At 42.4% G+C, this 17,199-nt stretch overlaps 3 protein-coding genes across 4 annotated transcripts in view; all 3 read right to left on the bottom strand.

Annotated features, from left to right (window-relative positions):
- Nucleotides 1-116, bottom strand: part of slc44a5a (solute carrier family 44 member 5a) — a 53,760-nt gene extending 53,644 nt beyond the window's left edge. Inside the window, exon 1 of the mRNA XM_053651179.1 lies at nt 1-116. This exon is cut by the window's left edge and continues 27 nt beyond it. Within this exon, the coding sequence (XP_053507154.1) occupies nt 1-10 (10 nt within the window). The 5' untranslated portion in view covers nt 11-116.
- The window catches only part of sdr16c5a (short chain dehydrogenase/reductase family 16C, member 5a), a 41,224-nt gene extending 31,751 nt beyond the window's left edge, over nt 1-9,473 (bottom strand). Inside the window, exons 1-7 of one of the 2 annotated variants that reach the window (XM_053651183.1) lie at nt 9,369-9,473; nt 8,221-8,562; nt 7,957-8,088; nt 7,475-7,574; nt 6,382-6,526; nt 5,846-5,971; nt 2,196-3,808 (exon numbers count right to left, since the gene is read on the bottom strand). In XM_053651183.1, the coding sequence (XP_053507158.1) occupies nt 3,712-3,808; nt 5,846-5,971; nt 6,382-6,526; nt 7,475-7,574; nt 7,957-8,088; nt 8,221-8,541 (921 nt within the window). In that variant the 5' untranslated portion in view covers nt 8,542-8,562; nt 9,369-9,473 and the 3' untranslated portion in view covers nt 2,196-3,711. Of the gene's footprint in view, nt 1-2,195; nt 3,809-5,845; nt 5,972-6,381; nt 6,527-7,474; nt 7,575-7,956; nt 8,089-8,220; nt 8,563-9,368 lie in introns of those variants that run through there. The other variant, XM_053651184.1, reaches the window with a different exon arrangement.
- A 975-nt stretch (nt 9,474-10,448) lies between these two features.
- Nucleotides 10,449-16,810, bottom strand: penka (proenkephalin a). Its single transcript, XM_053652197.1, has 3 exons — nt 16,358-16,810; nt 14,682-14,825; nt 10,449-11,993 (listed from the first exon to the last, which is right to left on the bottom strand). Exons 2-3 carry the CDS (start codon nt 14,820-14,822, stop codon nt 11,544-11,546), a joined length of 591 nt encoding a protein of 196 aa, XP_053508172.1. The 5' UTR covers nt 14,823-14,825; nt 16,358-16,810; the 3' UTR covers nt 10,449-11,543.
- Nucleotides 16,811-17,199: the final 389 nt, after the last annotated feature.

Here is a 17,199-nt window from a genome sequence, read left to right as displayed (position 1 = left end):
GTTTCGCCATCTCCGCGCGCGCTTACAGCTCTACATAACGACACACGCGCGCACATACACACAGACATACACACGCGCGCGTGCGCGCGCACGGATGAGTGTCGGCTATAAAGGGATTTAATCCTCACTGAATGCAATGAACGTCAGACTCCGACTCCGTGCTGTTCTCTCTCTCTCTCTCTCTCTCTCACTCACACACACACTCTCTCTCTCTCTCACACACACACACACACACACACTCACGACGCGACTTTGCTTTGCACAGCTGTACGCATGTGCACACAAAATGAGCTCATTATGCAAAGTTTGCAATGATTATTTGATGATTTATAACACTATTGTAATATATTAATATTAATAGAATACTGCTGATATTTATGATATATGACATATTACAGTATTACATATTCACTCAGGAAATGACGCGTTTATTAAACTGTTTTCAGAAACAGAGGCCTTGCATGGCTGAGCCAATCTCCTCACCTGGAGGATTTTGTAATTGCGAGTCCATCAGAGAGATCCTCGTAAACTTGGTGGAATGAAGACGATTATCCAAGAGAACCGGGCCAAAATGAGCGCCGTTATTAAATCATCCATTCATTTTCTGTACCGCTTATCCGACACGGGGTCACGAGGAGCCTGGAGCCCATCCCCGGGGCCTCGAGCGCAAGGCGGAGGACACTCTGGACGTGGTACCAACCCATCACATGGTGCTTAGCGGTTAAGGCTCTGGGTGACTGATCGGAAGGTCGGGGGTTCACGCCCCAGCACTGCCAAGCTGCCACTGTTGGGCCCTTGAGCAAGGCCCTTAATCCTCTGTCCTCCAGGGGGCGCTGTATCATGGCTGACCCTGCGCTCTGACCCCAACTTCCTAACATGCTGGGGTTATGTGAAGAAAATAATTGCACTGTGCTGTAATGTACACGTGACCAATAAAGACTCGTTATCATTATTTTATTAAACGACAAATTAAACCGTCAGAAATTCTTCAAATTTTCAGAAGTTAATTGAATGAGAAAATTACGTTGTAGGAAATTGTATGTGATATTAGTGCACCTTGTGGCGCCATCTAGTGTCTGTCTCCCTCTCTTTTTCAATTAAATTATTAGCATGACTGTATACATTTACAGTATTGCCAAAGCAATGCTATATATATATATATATATATATATATATATATATATATATATATATATATATATATATATATATATATATAAACACCTGTCACAAATATACACATTGGGATTTAAATATATACCCAGATTTTATTTTAAACAAACCAAAAACAAACAAACAAACAATAAATATATAAAACCATTACTAAAAGCACAACACGAATGAAATTGTGAATGTTTCTTTCCTGGTTTCAGATGTACGCAAACACCTAAGTAGCTCTATGGACAGTAATTATGCTATGAGCGTATACAACTGTGTGAAACTTTGAATGCTTCAACTACGGTTCAATAACACGACGATGGGTTTCCTGTGCATTGCATTGTGTAAATTATGAAGCATCTTAAGAGACCGGGGAATGAAGCAGTCTGGGACATTTCTTTATCAATTTGGAAAATACTGAATAGTTTCTAAACAATGCTGCTGTTGTTGTTATTGCTGTAAGAAATGAATTACAGAATGTGAATTAAACCTACATGTACATCAAGAGCGGTGGCTAGGAAGTTCGCTTTCAGATTGGCACCGCCGCTCGAATATTTTGCTACAAATCCAAATGCTTATTTGCGGACGGTAACAGGAACGTAACTCGCATCCACCGGAAGTTGTTTGGAGATGGCCTTATGACCCTTCCCAGAGCGATGAGCAGAAACAGTTGCTTCTCTGAGGTCATGGCGGATGTCCTTTCTTCTTGGCGTGATGTAGACGCACACACCCGAGTGCTCCAGAACGACAAACTCCCAAAAGGTCCGCTTTTATAGACGGTCTCGCTCTTCTTGATGATGAACTAATCTTGTGCGTTTCCTTAGTAACACCTGGCGGCTAATTACTCTCTTAACGAACGTGGAAGTTGGAAAGGTGTAACAAATTTCTCCCACCTGCCATCTGAATGTAGGTTGAGTTGTTTGTTTTGTTTTTTTGGGGGGTGGGGACAGACACGACTACATGTGAAATCTGTTATTTGTTTGTTTATAGAAGTTAGTGAGGACCACCCGATTGCTATTGAGGCCCTGATGAATAAAAACATAGACGTGAAGGAGAGCGTAATGACCTTCTGCTTAGACGGTAAATAAGAAAATCCTGCATATTTGTATATACAAAGATTCTATCAGACAATTGCGTGCTTTAAAGATCAAGACATCAAATCAGATTTGCGCCTCAAAACGGCCAGTGTACAACCTTTCAACATGATAAGGCGATATATTTATGCAACATCCTTCAGGTATATTCAGCGGCATCTAAATGTGCCACATTTATAGTCGAAAAAAGGTGGACATGAGTGTGAAAGGATGCGTGTTAATGAGTGTGTTTGAGTCTGGAGGCCACTAGAGGGCAGTGTGATTCCATGCTCATATCATTCCTGTTGTAATAAAACTGAACATCAAGAACGAGCAGTGAAGAGCAGAATCAAAATAAAATGTAAAATGGTCAGAAATGGTCTCATTGCAGGGCTCAAAAAGCAGCACGTGTCGGCAGCGTAAAGCGTCAAATCATGCGGCTACAGATCATGCACTTTAGTTCACGGTGACATCAAACATTGGATTGAAGAAAGAAATCTCAGGGGCTTGGACTGGTTTGAGTATTTCAGATACTGCTGGAAGGCTACGGCTGCTCAAATAACCACTCTTTACAAACGTGATGAGCAGAAAAGCAGGTCAGAATACACAACACGTTAAACCTTGAGAAGAACACACCAGGTTCTATCGCTGTCAGTAAGCACGGTCTTGCTGAAGCTGTACACGTAAAGATCAGGCAATGCTCTTGTGTGTGTTTTTTTAAATTTTTATATATCTTAAATACTTTTTATTGTTAACACTAGTACAACCAACACCACACTGTCAATCATCTTAAAGCCAGATGTGCTAACTAACCAGCTTAGCATTGTCAACAATGCCATCGATGACGCCAAGTGAAAGTGAAATAGACAAACATAGTACATTATGGTTTCATCTAGAATGAACACAATTCAAAATGTTCTTCAGGAAATTTACTGTCATACCAATAACAGAGCTGGTTGCTGATTGGAGGAACAGATAGCGTTACAACCGACCCCACTCTCCCCAACATACGGTACATAAACCTAGTCACAGCATGAGTTTCATACTGCAGGCTGTTAAACAGATATTTAATAAACTAACTACTGTAGGCGTGTCCTCACAGAACCAACGCCCCTGCAGTCTGTTTCTAAACTTAAGGAGAAAAAAAACAAACAACAACTTTACAATCCAGGCGAAATATTTCCGTTAGAAAAATAACGGTGGTCCAGTGTATTAATGCTGAAATGGCTTTGATCCTACACGTTGACGCTCGTTAACGTCAAACAAATTGAAGACTGCATTTCGAGTGGACGATATCGTCACTAAGGCACAGCGTAAACACGTAAACAGATTAAAAATGCAGGTTCGCTAAGGCACAACTGGACCACCTTCAAGATCTGCTGTGATTTGATCACGTATTCATTACATTATTATTATTATTATTATCATTATTCATTCTATTAAAAAGTAGAAATCGAATGCTGTTGAAATCGAACTCGGATTAATTCACTTTCTTTTGTCTTCCTTTGAAAGTGTCCATGAAGTTGAAGGCTCCGAAGTACACGCCCAGGATCACGGCTACCTTAGAAGGCAGGAAACTGTGTGTGGGGAGGGGGGGGATGGGGAAATAAATAAATAAATAAATAAATAAATAAATAAATAAAATCACACAAATACAGCGTGCTTCATGACATGACGTATCCAACGATGATGAGAGCCGAGACCTGCGTCAGAATTCAATCGAGATGTCAAAGAGAACAGGTGAGACAGTCGAGGTCTCTGTGGATGGACACGACCTTCCATGCATTTTAAAGCGCACCTATTACGGTTTTTCAAATATTCCCTTTCATGTAGCGTGTTACACACGTAGCTGTTTGTGAATGTAAAAACGCTGCAAAGTTTCAGAAGTCACCGTGCACGATAAACGGACTCCCGATAGAAGGAACCGATTCTGAACGGCTGAATCGACTCGTTAGTGATTCCAGACTTTACTTCCTGTACACACCTACGTAGGTTGGTAACAAAAAGCCCCGCCTCTGGTCTTCATCCCTGCTCGCTGACAGCGCCAGACCGATCACGGCAGACTGGGACGTCTGACCAATCAGAGCAGAGTATGCTCTCTGAAAGGAGGAGTTTAGAACGAATCGTTTAGAACGGATCATTTAACGAGTCGTTTGTGACACTGGGGGGGGGGGGGGACAGGTAACGCTGCAGTTTAAATTACGAGCACGTTAAAGTGTTTTTTGACCTCGGATGCGTGTAAATAATTACGATCTTTCTTTTTTTTCATTAAAAAAAACAATCATCTGCGGCATTGTGTAAACAAACCAGCATTTATGTTCAGGGAATTACGTGACGCCGTGGGCGGATCCATTTGCATATTAATAGATTTTTTTTTGTTGTTGTTCTCGCCGACCTCCCGATGATGTTCACCTGATGATAAACATATAGCACACGGTCACATCCCTCCACCACACCCGTACCGAAGGGTTACACGTTAAAACTCGAGATCATCCGTGCGGGACTTACACCCACCTTCCTAATGATTTCAGTAGATCTGTCAAGATTCAGATGGTCAAGGTCTCGAGTGGACACTTCTCCAGCACCTGCCTGCGTACGTCACCATGATAAAGCTGCAGTCTCACGTGCCACAAAGGCAGTGATGATGATTACCACCCTGCCGCCCAGATAACAATAGACCCGTCTCGGGTTTGCGATTAAACGGCCGTTTTTATCCTGCCAGACAGGTGTTGCTTTATCTGAGACGCACAAAGACTTTCTCAAGGAGGATCAGATGACAACGTGAGAGAGAGAGAGACGAACAGGATTCTGCAAAACGTAAGAAGTGCGTTATTGACATTTCAGTCCTGTAACCAGTTTGATGAGAGCCTGTATGCCTCGGTTTATGAACGATACACTCATCCTGAAAATAAGTAAGCTTTTATGAAACACAGGAAAAACACTAATACTTGTTTTTATTTTGTTTACGTTGCCGAGAAACCACAAAGTCGAGTCTCTGCGAAGCGCCGTGAAAGCGCGGCGTTATTTCCACCGGAACAGGAAGTCAGAGCGGGACATATCGAGCGGGGCTCCTCCCCCTTTTTAAATAGCCGATAACGTTCAGCCTGCCTCACAGCCCGGGCTACGCCGTACTTCACGGTCAGTACCGTGGAGTTTTATGATGTTGGAGGTGGGACACTTCAGACTCTACGGTCGAGAGTGAAGCTGAAGTGCAGGATGATGTCATCAAAATTGCTGATGCGTATCGGTGGTAGAGAGAGAGACGTCGCTTGTTTTGTTTGAGCACGCTAGCTTATAGAGAACCTTAAAGCACGGACACTGGAGATTCCCCATCGTTGTTAAATAACGTCTGATGTCGTTTGTTATTAACGTAGCGCGTGATTTAGGTCACGTGACTCTTTCTGGAAGGTCGGGTGAACTCCAAATAACTCGCAGATTTGACTACGTAGTGCACGACATAGGGCGGCGAAACCAGTGGTATATATATTTGATCAGAAAGTTGACACAGAGTGACGTGAGAGAACATTTCGGAGGGATTTTTACGTTTCTGTTCTACGGTTAAAACCGGAAAACGCGCTATCTAACGCGCTATGAGCTTTCCCGCATGGACTTACCTTTTCAAAAACATTAAGAAGTACATGCCCCTTGGCATTAAAAGGAAGGACTGGTCTGTCAGAATGGCGTTCATGATCTTCTTCGCGACGTACTCGGGTTCCAGGATGGGAAGCAAACGTGGCCATCTGAAGAAATAAAACAAAAAGCAAAAGACATGAGCACGCGTGTCAGGTGATACGGAAGAGGTACGCGCTAGTGATCCCGCCAATCCGGGGCTACATATTTTCACCGAGGAAGTTCCGGTGGTTACTAAAGGAACGATGACGCACCAGAACGAGCGCGTTAACAGAACGCCGCACTACTGGCAGAGCTTCCGTTATTAAAAAAAAAACAAAAACGCATCAATCAACACTCATCTCTCAGAGTCTAAAGAGATCGATTTAATTCACTGACGATATAAAAGACGATTCTATCGCTCACATTAATCCTGAGGCGTAATTTCACAACCGCAACCGGCTTCTTACACGATTTCTCCAAGCGTTAAAGGTCCGGTGTAGAACCCTGCACCAGGAGCTTTCCCCGCCTGATCACTCACTTCGTGCCACAGCCGTCGAACATCCCCGTGTTGATGAAGTACGGACACACTATAGTCGTCTTGATGCCTTGTTTTCCTACGGCGAGGAGCTCCAGGGCCACGGACTCGGCGAAGCCCACGGCGGCGAACTTGCTAGCGCAATAATCTGAAGGAAGACAATGAAATATTTTGGTGTGAGCTAGAACTTGGCATGAGCGTGAACGCTAATACAGTGCTTCTCAAAAACGGCGGTGTCCCAAAGATCTGTGAAGCAAAACCTGGTTTGTGTTTTGATTTATCGACGTTTCCTTAAAGTCGCCTTTAGTGCTTGGACCCCTAAATATAATCATTTCGAAGGGGACAGGGCAAATAAATAAATAAATAAACAAACAAACAAACAAAAAAATTGTGTTATTTTGTTTAAAGATGTTTTTTTTTTTCATTTAGTTCCAGCTAAACAATATATTTACATGTCTCCCAGAAGACAAAATACTATCAATTTACACCGATCATCCTGTTCAAAAGTTTACACCCCCCTGGCTCTTGATGCGCCGTGTTGCATCGGTGAACGTTCGCACCTTTTGTAATAGTCGTGTACGAGTCCCTCGGTCGTCCTCGGTGTGAAAAGATGGATCTGAACACCGTATAGCCGCTGTCGGAAAGGAAAGGGCTCAAATATGCACGAGATGCCGGAAAAGTAAAGAATGTGCAGGACCTGGAGGATTTTTCTGAAGAACAGCGGGCAGTTTAACTGCTCAGGACAAACAAGGGACTCGCGAACAACTATCACAAGACAACTGGGCACAACTGTATTTATATTAAATATTCATTAAATAACATGAATACACGTCTTCTAATTGAAGACATTAAACAAATAATGTTTGAACCTTTCGTTCCTGGCAATTTGTTCACAAAGCTACGTGTACAAACTTGTTTAAGAACCAGAATGTGATATTTTTGTCACACGGCCCCCAAAGTCTTAAACAATTCATGCATTAAGGGTTGAAATCGCCGGAGAACAGGTTTGTCAACAGGTTTTGGCTTCACACCTTCAGGGAAAAACTGAACATTCAAGCCGTGGTTTTTATTTCTCGGGCAACCGCGAACACGTTACCTGCGAGACCGTTAACACCGATCAGTCCTGCAGAACTGGCGATACAGACCAGGTGGCCGTGGTTTTTCTCCGTCATGGCTGGAAGGAACGCTTTATACGTCTGAAACGGGAACAACGTCGATAAAACTTCCGTTTGTAAATCTTCACCTGAAAAGGGTGTTCATACTTCCTGTTTGACTGGCAGATGGGAATGAAGATAGGACCGTTTAGAGCTGATCTAATGTAAGGCGAGACATGCTTCACGGACGTTCCACAGCATTAAACATAATTAGAAATGGATAAAAAGTACGATGCGTCATTCTTTAATGAAGAAGAAAAACGTTAGTGGTGGGGAAAAAAAAGAAGGAGGGAATAAAACACCGTTTTATTACAACACTTACAAGTTAGACATTTTTTCCTGATAGTTTTTATCCCTTTACAGTTACTTTTCATGATGCGAAACGTCGGACAAACAATGTCACTTTAGAAAACGAGGTAAATACCCAGAAGTGAGCCATCGTGTTAACTTGGAGCGTCTTCTCAATAAGGGCGTCTGGAGAATCCATGAACTTCTTGCCGGTGACAATGCCAGCGTTGTTTATGAGGATTGTGACGTCACCGACTTCCTGTCTGACCTGGAAATACATTATATCGGGGGGGGGGTGGGGGGGATATAAAATATACAGTGTCATTAGTTAATTAGTTAAGGCTGCAGGACAGAAGGCTGTGCTACTGTATATAATTCTGCTCACCGAATGAGATCATACCTGCTCAGCCACCCGGTACACGTCGGCCCGGTCGCTGCAGTCGGCCTGATAATAGTGCACGTCCCGAGCGCCCTTCTCTTTAGCCGCCCGAGCCGTCTCCTTCACACCGTCCAGGTTGATGTCCCACAGCACCAGCGTGACGTCCATTCCGGCGAACTCGGTGGCCATGATGCGTCCGATTCCGCTGCCCGCCCCCGTGATCAGCACCATCTCCCCGGCCACGCTCTTCTTCCCCACCGGCAGCAGGAACTTCACGAAGGCTTCCAGGAAGTAGTAGACGGACAGCAGCAGCACACGCAGAGTCTCCTGGAGAAAGTTCATGTTGAACGCCACCCGTGTGACCTGATGGAGGAGCAAAGAGTGTAAGATTCTATGTAGAACCCTACAACAGTGTCTTCCTCTCTGAAAGTTTCCAAATTTCCTTTTTGCGAGGCCTAGAACCTTTAAAGAACCTTTGAAGAACTCACCAACTACCAGGGTAGATAAATGTTAAAAGCCCGACAGGTTCTAGATATTAAAAAAAGAAGCTTATTTTGGTTCTTTAAAAGGTTTACTGGATCAGTAATGGTTCTTAATTCCAGAAAATAGGTTCTCTTTGGAACCCTTTCTCATAGTTAAACATATATCATTATATAATCTTTTTTTAAAAAAAGTTAAAAGATTCATTTTTGTTTTGTAATGCTTACTTTTAATTACAAATGTCATAACATAACATATAAGAAGTCATGTGACATTTTGGGTCTAAGAGGAACCATCATTTTACATGTTAAAATGTACTGTTTCCTGAAATATCGCGAGAGTTGAAACCTTTAAACGAAACTCAGCAAGTATCGCGAGATGTCACTTTTCAGAGTCCCTTTAACACAGAGAATGAATTAAAGCGTCTACTGTACACCTAACAGCACAATTAAGCTCATTTTAAACTGTTCAAATCCCAGATTTTCAGGCTTTTATATCTGAATTATCTGGTTTTATGTTTAGGAGAGACGAGAAAAGCGAAGAAGGATTACTGCACATTTATAAACAGGAAGCTTGACGGTGTAGATAACATAGCGTTATTTGTGTTAAACAAACAATTCTTCATTTAACAAGACTTAAAGAAAATAATCTTCATTGTGAATAAGTACTGAAGAGTCTGTAGCGCTTACCTGCTCCGTGTGTAGGTGTTAAACAGATCCGAATTGCGTTTAATTCGCTCTCACACTTCCATTGCGAAATACAGACCTGAGTCACATGACTGTTCGTCCGGGGCGCGTCCCAAATCGACTGCTTTTCTTCTAAGTAGTAAACGAACTGGATCCGGGCACTATGTAGGGTGTGAACGAATCAGTTTGTTTTTGTGAATGAATCATGTGTTGCTTTTGGATTGTTTCTTTGCACCCTTTTAGACTGTATAGATTCATAAACTAAGTTGAAGTAAAACTCCAACCTGAACACACATGACATCTAAATTGGAAACGTTTAGCGGTTCCGGCGCTAATTTGTAGGTTGGTGACGTATTTTCGTTACTCCTGTCAGAAGTTAGTCGCTTTGCGTATCACACGAGGGACGTTGTCGTTGCTAGCGTGGATAAAAATGGAGGGAGCGTTCATACGTTAGTGATAGCAGTCAGGTTTATGCCGTTAGCTCCTAAAGACAAAAAGAACAAGAGCGTTTTTTTTCCCCCGCTTAACACTTTCCAGCAACGTCATCTTAATGAGAAATCCAGCCTAGAAAAAGTAGAGACGTTGCTGCAAACTGTGGACTCAACGTCCCAGAATGCAACGCAGCTATACGATGCCGAGTTCCGGCGGAGATTCGGCTCGGCTGGTTAGCGATCTACGGGATGGCGGCGTCGACGGCGGTATTAGCGTGTGAGTTGAAAATTTGGAAGCGGATCAGTTTGAAAAGTTAGGTATGATGCGATAAAGCGACACACCCTAATGATACCTCGGACCAATTCTATCACGCTCGTGCTCCGGCGGTTCGTCTCCATTTACGGGTCAACGAACTTATAACTGCAGTTTCATCGTATCCTGTGACTCGTCTGCTGGGAGTACGTATGAAGCTAGTGCAGTCAGCTTTGTTTCGCTAATCTTGCTTTGCCAACCAAGCTAGAACAAAGCCAAATGTGTAACGTGTCAATCAAACAGTTTGACTAGTTAGCTTTATAAGAGATATTACTAGATATTACTAGCTACTAACTAGCTTCATCAGGACTACAAAAAACGCTGGACAAGCCACGCCCACAAGGTACAACAGTAGCGATACTGACTTGCTCGTGTGAACTTAGGGATATGTGGTGAAGTTGCAGTGGTGGTGTGCATAATGATTCAGATTAATTTCACCAAAATAACCCAAAAACCCCAAGCTCACACGTTTGATTCCTGCAGGCAAATGAATTTATTGTACTCTGTACAGCCAATCTGTCAGAAATGATTGAAACACATCATGAGATAAACGTGAGATACACAACATCATCATCATCATCATCATCATCATCAACACTTAAATGAAATCTTGCACATACTCAAAGATCAAAACAATTCACTTGATTTTGTGTAACGAATCACTTCACTACCCGATGGAGAAAGCAACGTTGTGATTATTGTGCAAAAATCAGGGATGTATAGATATAGGCATGGTGTAGACGTTAACATAAACCACTAAAGCACACACACTTAAACTACCGAACAGACTTTATTAGGCAGATATAGTCATTAGCAAAGAAGTGATGGGCATCACGAGTCACTTGAGCGATTTGATTCTTTTGAACTACTTATTTAAATGAATCGAATGCTGATTCGTTCGGTTCACCATTAAACAAGCTATAGCGTGGGCTCACATTATTATTGTTAATCTACATGACAAGTTTTTTTTTTAGTTTTTTTAATGACATTATTACATTCACGGTATATTAAAAAATAGACAAAATTGAGTTTAAACGTTGAATCTCTCGAAGCTCGATTCGTGAATCTATTTACGCACCATAATTCAGCAAGACAACGAAAAACATATAATAAACATGACAGAGGCTGTTATTTCAATTTACTCTGCTTAACGTATATTTTTTTATTGTCGCTGAAGAAAAGTACACACCATTCAATTAATAAAATAAAACAAAACATTTTGATTTGCTTGCGAATTGACTCACTAAACTGATTCACTTAAAAGAGTCGCTCAAAGAATCACCCATAGCAACGACTCGCACATAGCAAAATAAAGAAAACGACTCGGCACGTGTCAATACATTAATAATAAATGAACATGAAGTCGTAAGCTTTGCACACGTTTGGGATTGTTTTGCGACGATGAGTGTCCGTTTTGAATCTTCGCATCGGCTCCTAATCCATGAAGCCTCCGTATCTCTTGTGCGTCTCGGGCAACACGCCCTCCGCTCCCTCGTCCTCCCAGCGTTTGTGAAGGCCGTAATTTTTGCTCTCGTCGAGCCACTGCGGTCTGCCCACCCTGCGCATGAAGCCTCCGTAGCGCTTCTGGAGCTCCTTGCCTGGCTCGTTGGCGTTCAGGCCCGCCCTCAGGATCTCCCTCAGGATGCCCAGCTCCTCCTCGGAAACGCCGTCGGATTCGTCCTTCGTGAGGTCTTCTGAGGTCTTCTTCATCATGAAGCCACCGTAGCGTTTCATGAAGCCGCCGTATTTCTTGGCCAGAAGGTGCTCGGCGCTGTCAGGCTCTGGTTTTTGATCCAGGGTGGCACGCTCGTCTTCGGTCAGAGCGTTCCGACAGAGTCCCAGCTTCCTCAGGTCCACGCTGCTTCCGCACTCGAGTGTGCAGGGCTGAAGAGGAAACACAGACGCGAAGAAACTCAGCGACATGTTAGGAAGTTCTGCGGTGGGAATTTCTTATTGTAATACGGCATTTTAAATTTAAATCACCTGATGACTAATTATTAGGAACGTTAAAAGTAACCGCCACACTAAAACAAGAGGGCGTATCTTTTGTGTCTGCCCCTCCCAGTGAAGGAGGCGTGGTCTCTATGCTTGTCAGTTCCACTGAAGGAGGTGTGACCTCTGGTCTTGTCAATCCTTGTGAAAGGGGAGTGGCACTGTCAGTCCCAATGAAGGAGGGGTGGCCTATGTTCTTGTAGGTCCCTGTGAAAAGGGCGTGGCCTTTGACCTTTTCAGTCCCAGTGAAGTGGGTGAGGCCCTTATGATTGTCAGTTGCAGTGAAGGAGGCATGGCCTCTGTTCCTATTAGTCACACTAAAGGAGGCGTGGACTGTGGACCTGTCAGTCCCACTAAAGATGGAATGGTTCTTTGCTTTTAGGCTAAGTGAAGGGGGTGTGGCCTCTGTGCTTGTCAGTCCCACATAAAGAGGTGTGGCTGTCCCAGTAAAGAAGGCATGGCCTATGTTCTTGTCAGTTCCTAAGAAAAGGGTGTGGCCTCTGTCATTGTCAGTCCCACATAAGGAGGTGTGGCTGTCCCAGTAAAGAAGGTGTGGCCTATGTTCTTGTCAGTTCCTATGAAAGAGGTGTGGCCTCTGTGCTTGTCAGTCACAGTGAAGAGGACGTGCACTTTGTGATTATTAGTTACAGTGAATGAGGTGTGGAGTCTGTGCTCATTAGTGGCAGGAAAGGAGGCGTGGCTTCTGTGCCATCAGTCCTAGTGAAAGACTGTCAATTCCAGTGGAGGAGGCGTGGCCTAAATGAGGCGTGCCAATTGCAGTGAAGAGAGAATGTTTCTGTGCTATGAAGTCAAGCGAAGTAGGTGTGGCCTCTGTGGCATCAGTCCTAGTGAAGGGGGCGTGGCCTCTGTATCTGTCAGTCCTGGTAAGAGAACAGGGCTTCTCGGTTCTCAATACTAACACTTTTTTTCCCCCCTGAATCGTTGCATATTACATATTACATCCCACATTATTGCACTGAAACAGCTGTAAACTGTATCCTATAAAATTGTTGGCTGTAAATTTATAAATTTATCTTTCAATCATCATTAAATGAAGATGCGCTTCATACTGACTCATCTTGCCTTTAGACCCACGCGCCGAATGAAACCCACACGCTCGCTGATGAAAGCCGGAGTCCCCACTATCTGGCGCACGGAGCCTGGAAGCCCAACCTGCTGCTTCGCTTTCTTCCATTCCATTCATTACTCCTAACTATGAAATTTGATTAGATTAAGGTCAATAAACTTTACACCATCGTGTTGCACGTATCTCACCAAAGGCCTATCATAAAGATAATCACCTTCTGCTCCTGACACGGCGCTTTAATCCAACAGGAGAACAAACACGCAGAGGTGCATAACGATAAAACAATACTGCGAGCGAGAGCATCTGTACAAACAGCTGGAATGGTGCGGAGAAAACGCAGGGCTCGGAGCCAACGGCACACAGAGGAGAGAACGGCTGCCTAATCCTCTCTCATACACGAACCCATTTAACGTTTTAGAGCTTTCACAGCAGTCTGTTTGCGCCGATCAGGGTTCAGTGGTGATGCCGTTTCAAATCCCAGGTCTGCCGTGATCGGATGCAAAATGTCTGATTCAATCGTGTCTAATTTAAAGAATCAAGTCCTTCGTTGGGGCCAAACAGCGATCTGTTTATATCAGAACAGAATGATGTCAGCATTCTGCTTTGACACAGTTTTTTTTTTTTTATCTACAAATTATTCTCAGATTTCATTATTTTAAAAGTTAGAACGGTTTCGTAGCGGTGAATCCGATTGGTCAGAAGGGCTGGATTCGTTTCCTATAACAGCGCGGGCTCGGATGGTCTTCCCAGCCGCAATCCCAGGTTTACGTTAATGCGCTCGCTTCAGTACGTCACCGTTTCTATAGTAACAGCTCAACAGCTAATTCCTAACAAAACGGAGACTTTTTAACGTTTACGGAAGGAGTCTCCGGTGTCAGAGGTTATTATTTATTTATTTATTTATTTTTTTCAACAAAAAATTCAAGCTGCGTTTTCTTCTTCTTCTGCGTCTTATTAACTTCACGCGAGAGAGAAAAGATCGGCCGGTGAAGGGAACGACTCTTTATAGCGGCTATAACGTAAGTGAGAACAGGAACTCACTTGTTTTACGGAACATTAAATGTAACTATAAATAGAAAGAAAAAACAAAAACAAGTACATCGTACTCTTTTAATAAATAAAAATGCAATCAAGGGCAAATTGTTTTGGTATAAGAGAAATAAAAGACTTAAACCGGAATGAATTACCACCTATAGTTAAATAAACTACTCTAAAAAGGCACACGCACACACACACACACTACAGGTCCTAAACGTAACGCTTCCGTACTTAATTACTGTAACTGAACAGTATGAAACGACACCGTCGATGGATTTCCTACTACGGTTAACACCTTCAGTTCATTTTTAGCTGTAAGCGACGTAAAATGTAAAATGTATAGCGTCGATCAAATGTATAGTCTTTGGTGTAGCCTAGATTGTGTGCTTATTCGATCTGTCATTTTATCGCAGGTAAACATGCACCGTCGGGAACACGAATGATTGCGTTCGTACCCCGGTGCTGCTGTCTGCTTGCTGCGCTGCTAAAGAGCTGTACAGACAGAGTGCGCACTCCTTAGTGCACTCCGCTTGCACTGTCAGCACCGAGCACGCACTCAGCGCCAACATCCAGCACACGTTCACCATCAACGCCATGAGCTGCAGGACACACAGGGACCAAAACAGAGCAGGGAATTATTACACTTGCAGAAAGAATAATAATAATAATAATAAGAAGAAGAAGAAGAAGAAGAAGAAGAAGCATAAACTATCTGCCAAAAGAAAAATGGAAAGGAAAAATGTTATAGAATAAATGACAGATTATTAAATTAGACTAATATATATATATATATAATTTTTCTTTTCTCATTATTATTATTATGTTTGTTTGTTTGTTTGTTTGTTTATTTATTTATTTATTTATTTATTTTCATATGCAGTTTTTAACGTCTGATTTTTTTTTTTCCTGATCGTTCCTTAGGAGACGCAAAGGAGAACCAGATAACGTCTGCGTTTCCCTGAAACATCACAGCACTGAGATCATCGTTAAGCGGTAGAGCGAGCATCACTCTCTGATGATCTCTCTCTCTCTCTCTCTCTCTCTCTCTCTCTCTCTCTCAGAGTTTTTCCAAAATCTCACCCTGATTTTAAGCCATGTCTGAGACATCAAAGAGATTTGGATAACTCTATACGAACAGATTTTCAATCCCTCACAATAAGCCAGCGCTCAGATTTTACAGCTCTGAAAAACTTCGATTTCATTAATTTTTTCAATGGAAAGAAAATGTTCTACCGAACAGAAGGATCACTTTACTTCAACTGTGATTATTTCTGTCACGTTGAGCGATGAATACATTTTCTCAGGACCATGAATGTGGCACACATTGGAGAAATTTAGAGGACAAGAAATAAAATAAAATTATACTGCAAAAAAAAAAATAAATAAAAAAATAAAAAATACAGGCAAACAAAAAAAAAATAAATGTGAAAATGACTAGATAAATAAATGGATAAATATGTAATAAATAAATAAATAAACATTATACTGAAACCAAAAAAACTTTTACAATTTATAGTGGGATGAACAAAAATGATAGAATAATAGTAAAACATGGTGGAGCACAGGAATTTATAATTGGACAAAATAAATAAATAAATATATAGTGGGACTAACAAAGTAAGAAATGAATAGATCAAACCAAAACATGTAAAATGTAAATAGTTTAAAATGGCAAATTAATTAATTACTTGTAATTAGTTACAAATGAACAGTTGAAATAAATAAATGTGTGTGTGTGTGTGTGTGTGTGTGTGTGTATTGAGACTAAACAAATGTAGAAATTTTATTATTGTGCATTTAAAAAAAGAAAGAAAACGGGTAAAGAACTGATATTCGTGTGATAATACACAGAATCATAACGGTACCAGGAAAGTTCCCGTAGAACCATTTTTGGTTCCTTGAAGAACCGTTCAGTCTGTGATTCTTCAGCCTTTTTTCTTTTTTTCTTTTTTTTTTTAAATTTAAGCCAAAATAATGATAGAAAGTGATTTGCGACGTCGATAATAAACAGTTAAAGAACCACACGTCAAAATCGTTTAGAGAACCAAACATGGTTCCTCTATGTCCCGCGTTCTAGAATGTTCTAGAGTAAAATTTCTGTGATTTCCCCCCTCCTCGTCCTGAAAGTTACCTGTGTTTTGCGTCTGTGGTGTCGGTCCTCCGCAGCTCTGAGTCTGAGAAGTGGACGGATGGAGATTTTCTCGGCACAGAAGCTTCAGGTGGATGTGGAGTTGACTAAAGTCCCTGCGAGAGGATGCAGATCAGATCAGAGACCTGCACACACACACACACACACACTCACTCACTCGACTCAAACACTCTCACACTCACACGGCAGCAGCAGCAGCAGCAGCAGTAGCAGCGCTGTGATGATGAGCAGCGATGGTGTTCAGGCTTTAACTCCACCGCTCTGTGTGTGTGCCTATGTGTGAGTGTGTGTGTGTGTGTGTGCACTCCACTGACAGCACAGGCTTTAAGCACTAACTCCACCCCCTAATTAACGTCACACACACACACCGTGCCAGCTTGGAACGTGACGCCAATTCTCTGGATGCTAATTCAGTCACACAGTAAAGTGTACACACACACACACACACACACCCACACACACACACACAGAGTACCTTAACTTTGTTTTTAATGTTAAATGTACACGATGTTCCTTTCTTCGAAATGTCGCCGATCCACACAGACATGTTCGGCTACGAAGCTAATGTTCCTAACGAGTACCGAAGGCTTACGACTACCCTTAGTACCCTAAGTACCACCCGTTCCAAATAAACATATCAGGTCGACAACAGGTCTGTATGGAAAAAATGTAAACATTCTAATCAAACTGGAACTAAGTCTTTTTTTCTTCTTTCGTTTGTTTTCTCAAAAAGGGTTCCTCAAAGGTTCCTGAGACGGCCCACACTCTTAGACTCTTAGAACTTCGTCGTTCAAGCCTGAGTTTCGGATTAGTATCTGTACCGA

The sequence above is a fragment of the Ictalurus furcatus genome, chromosome 20, assembly GCF_023375685.1.
Source record: "Ictalurus furcatus strain D&B chromosome 20, Billie_1.0, whole genome shotgun sequence".
NCBI lineage: Eukaryota > Metazoa > Chordata > Actinopteri > Siluriformes > Ictaluridae > Ictalurus > Ictalurus furcatus.
Note: the sequence above shows the minus strand (reverse complement) of the source record. Positions and strands in the feature narration are given on the sequence as shown.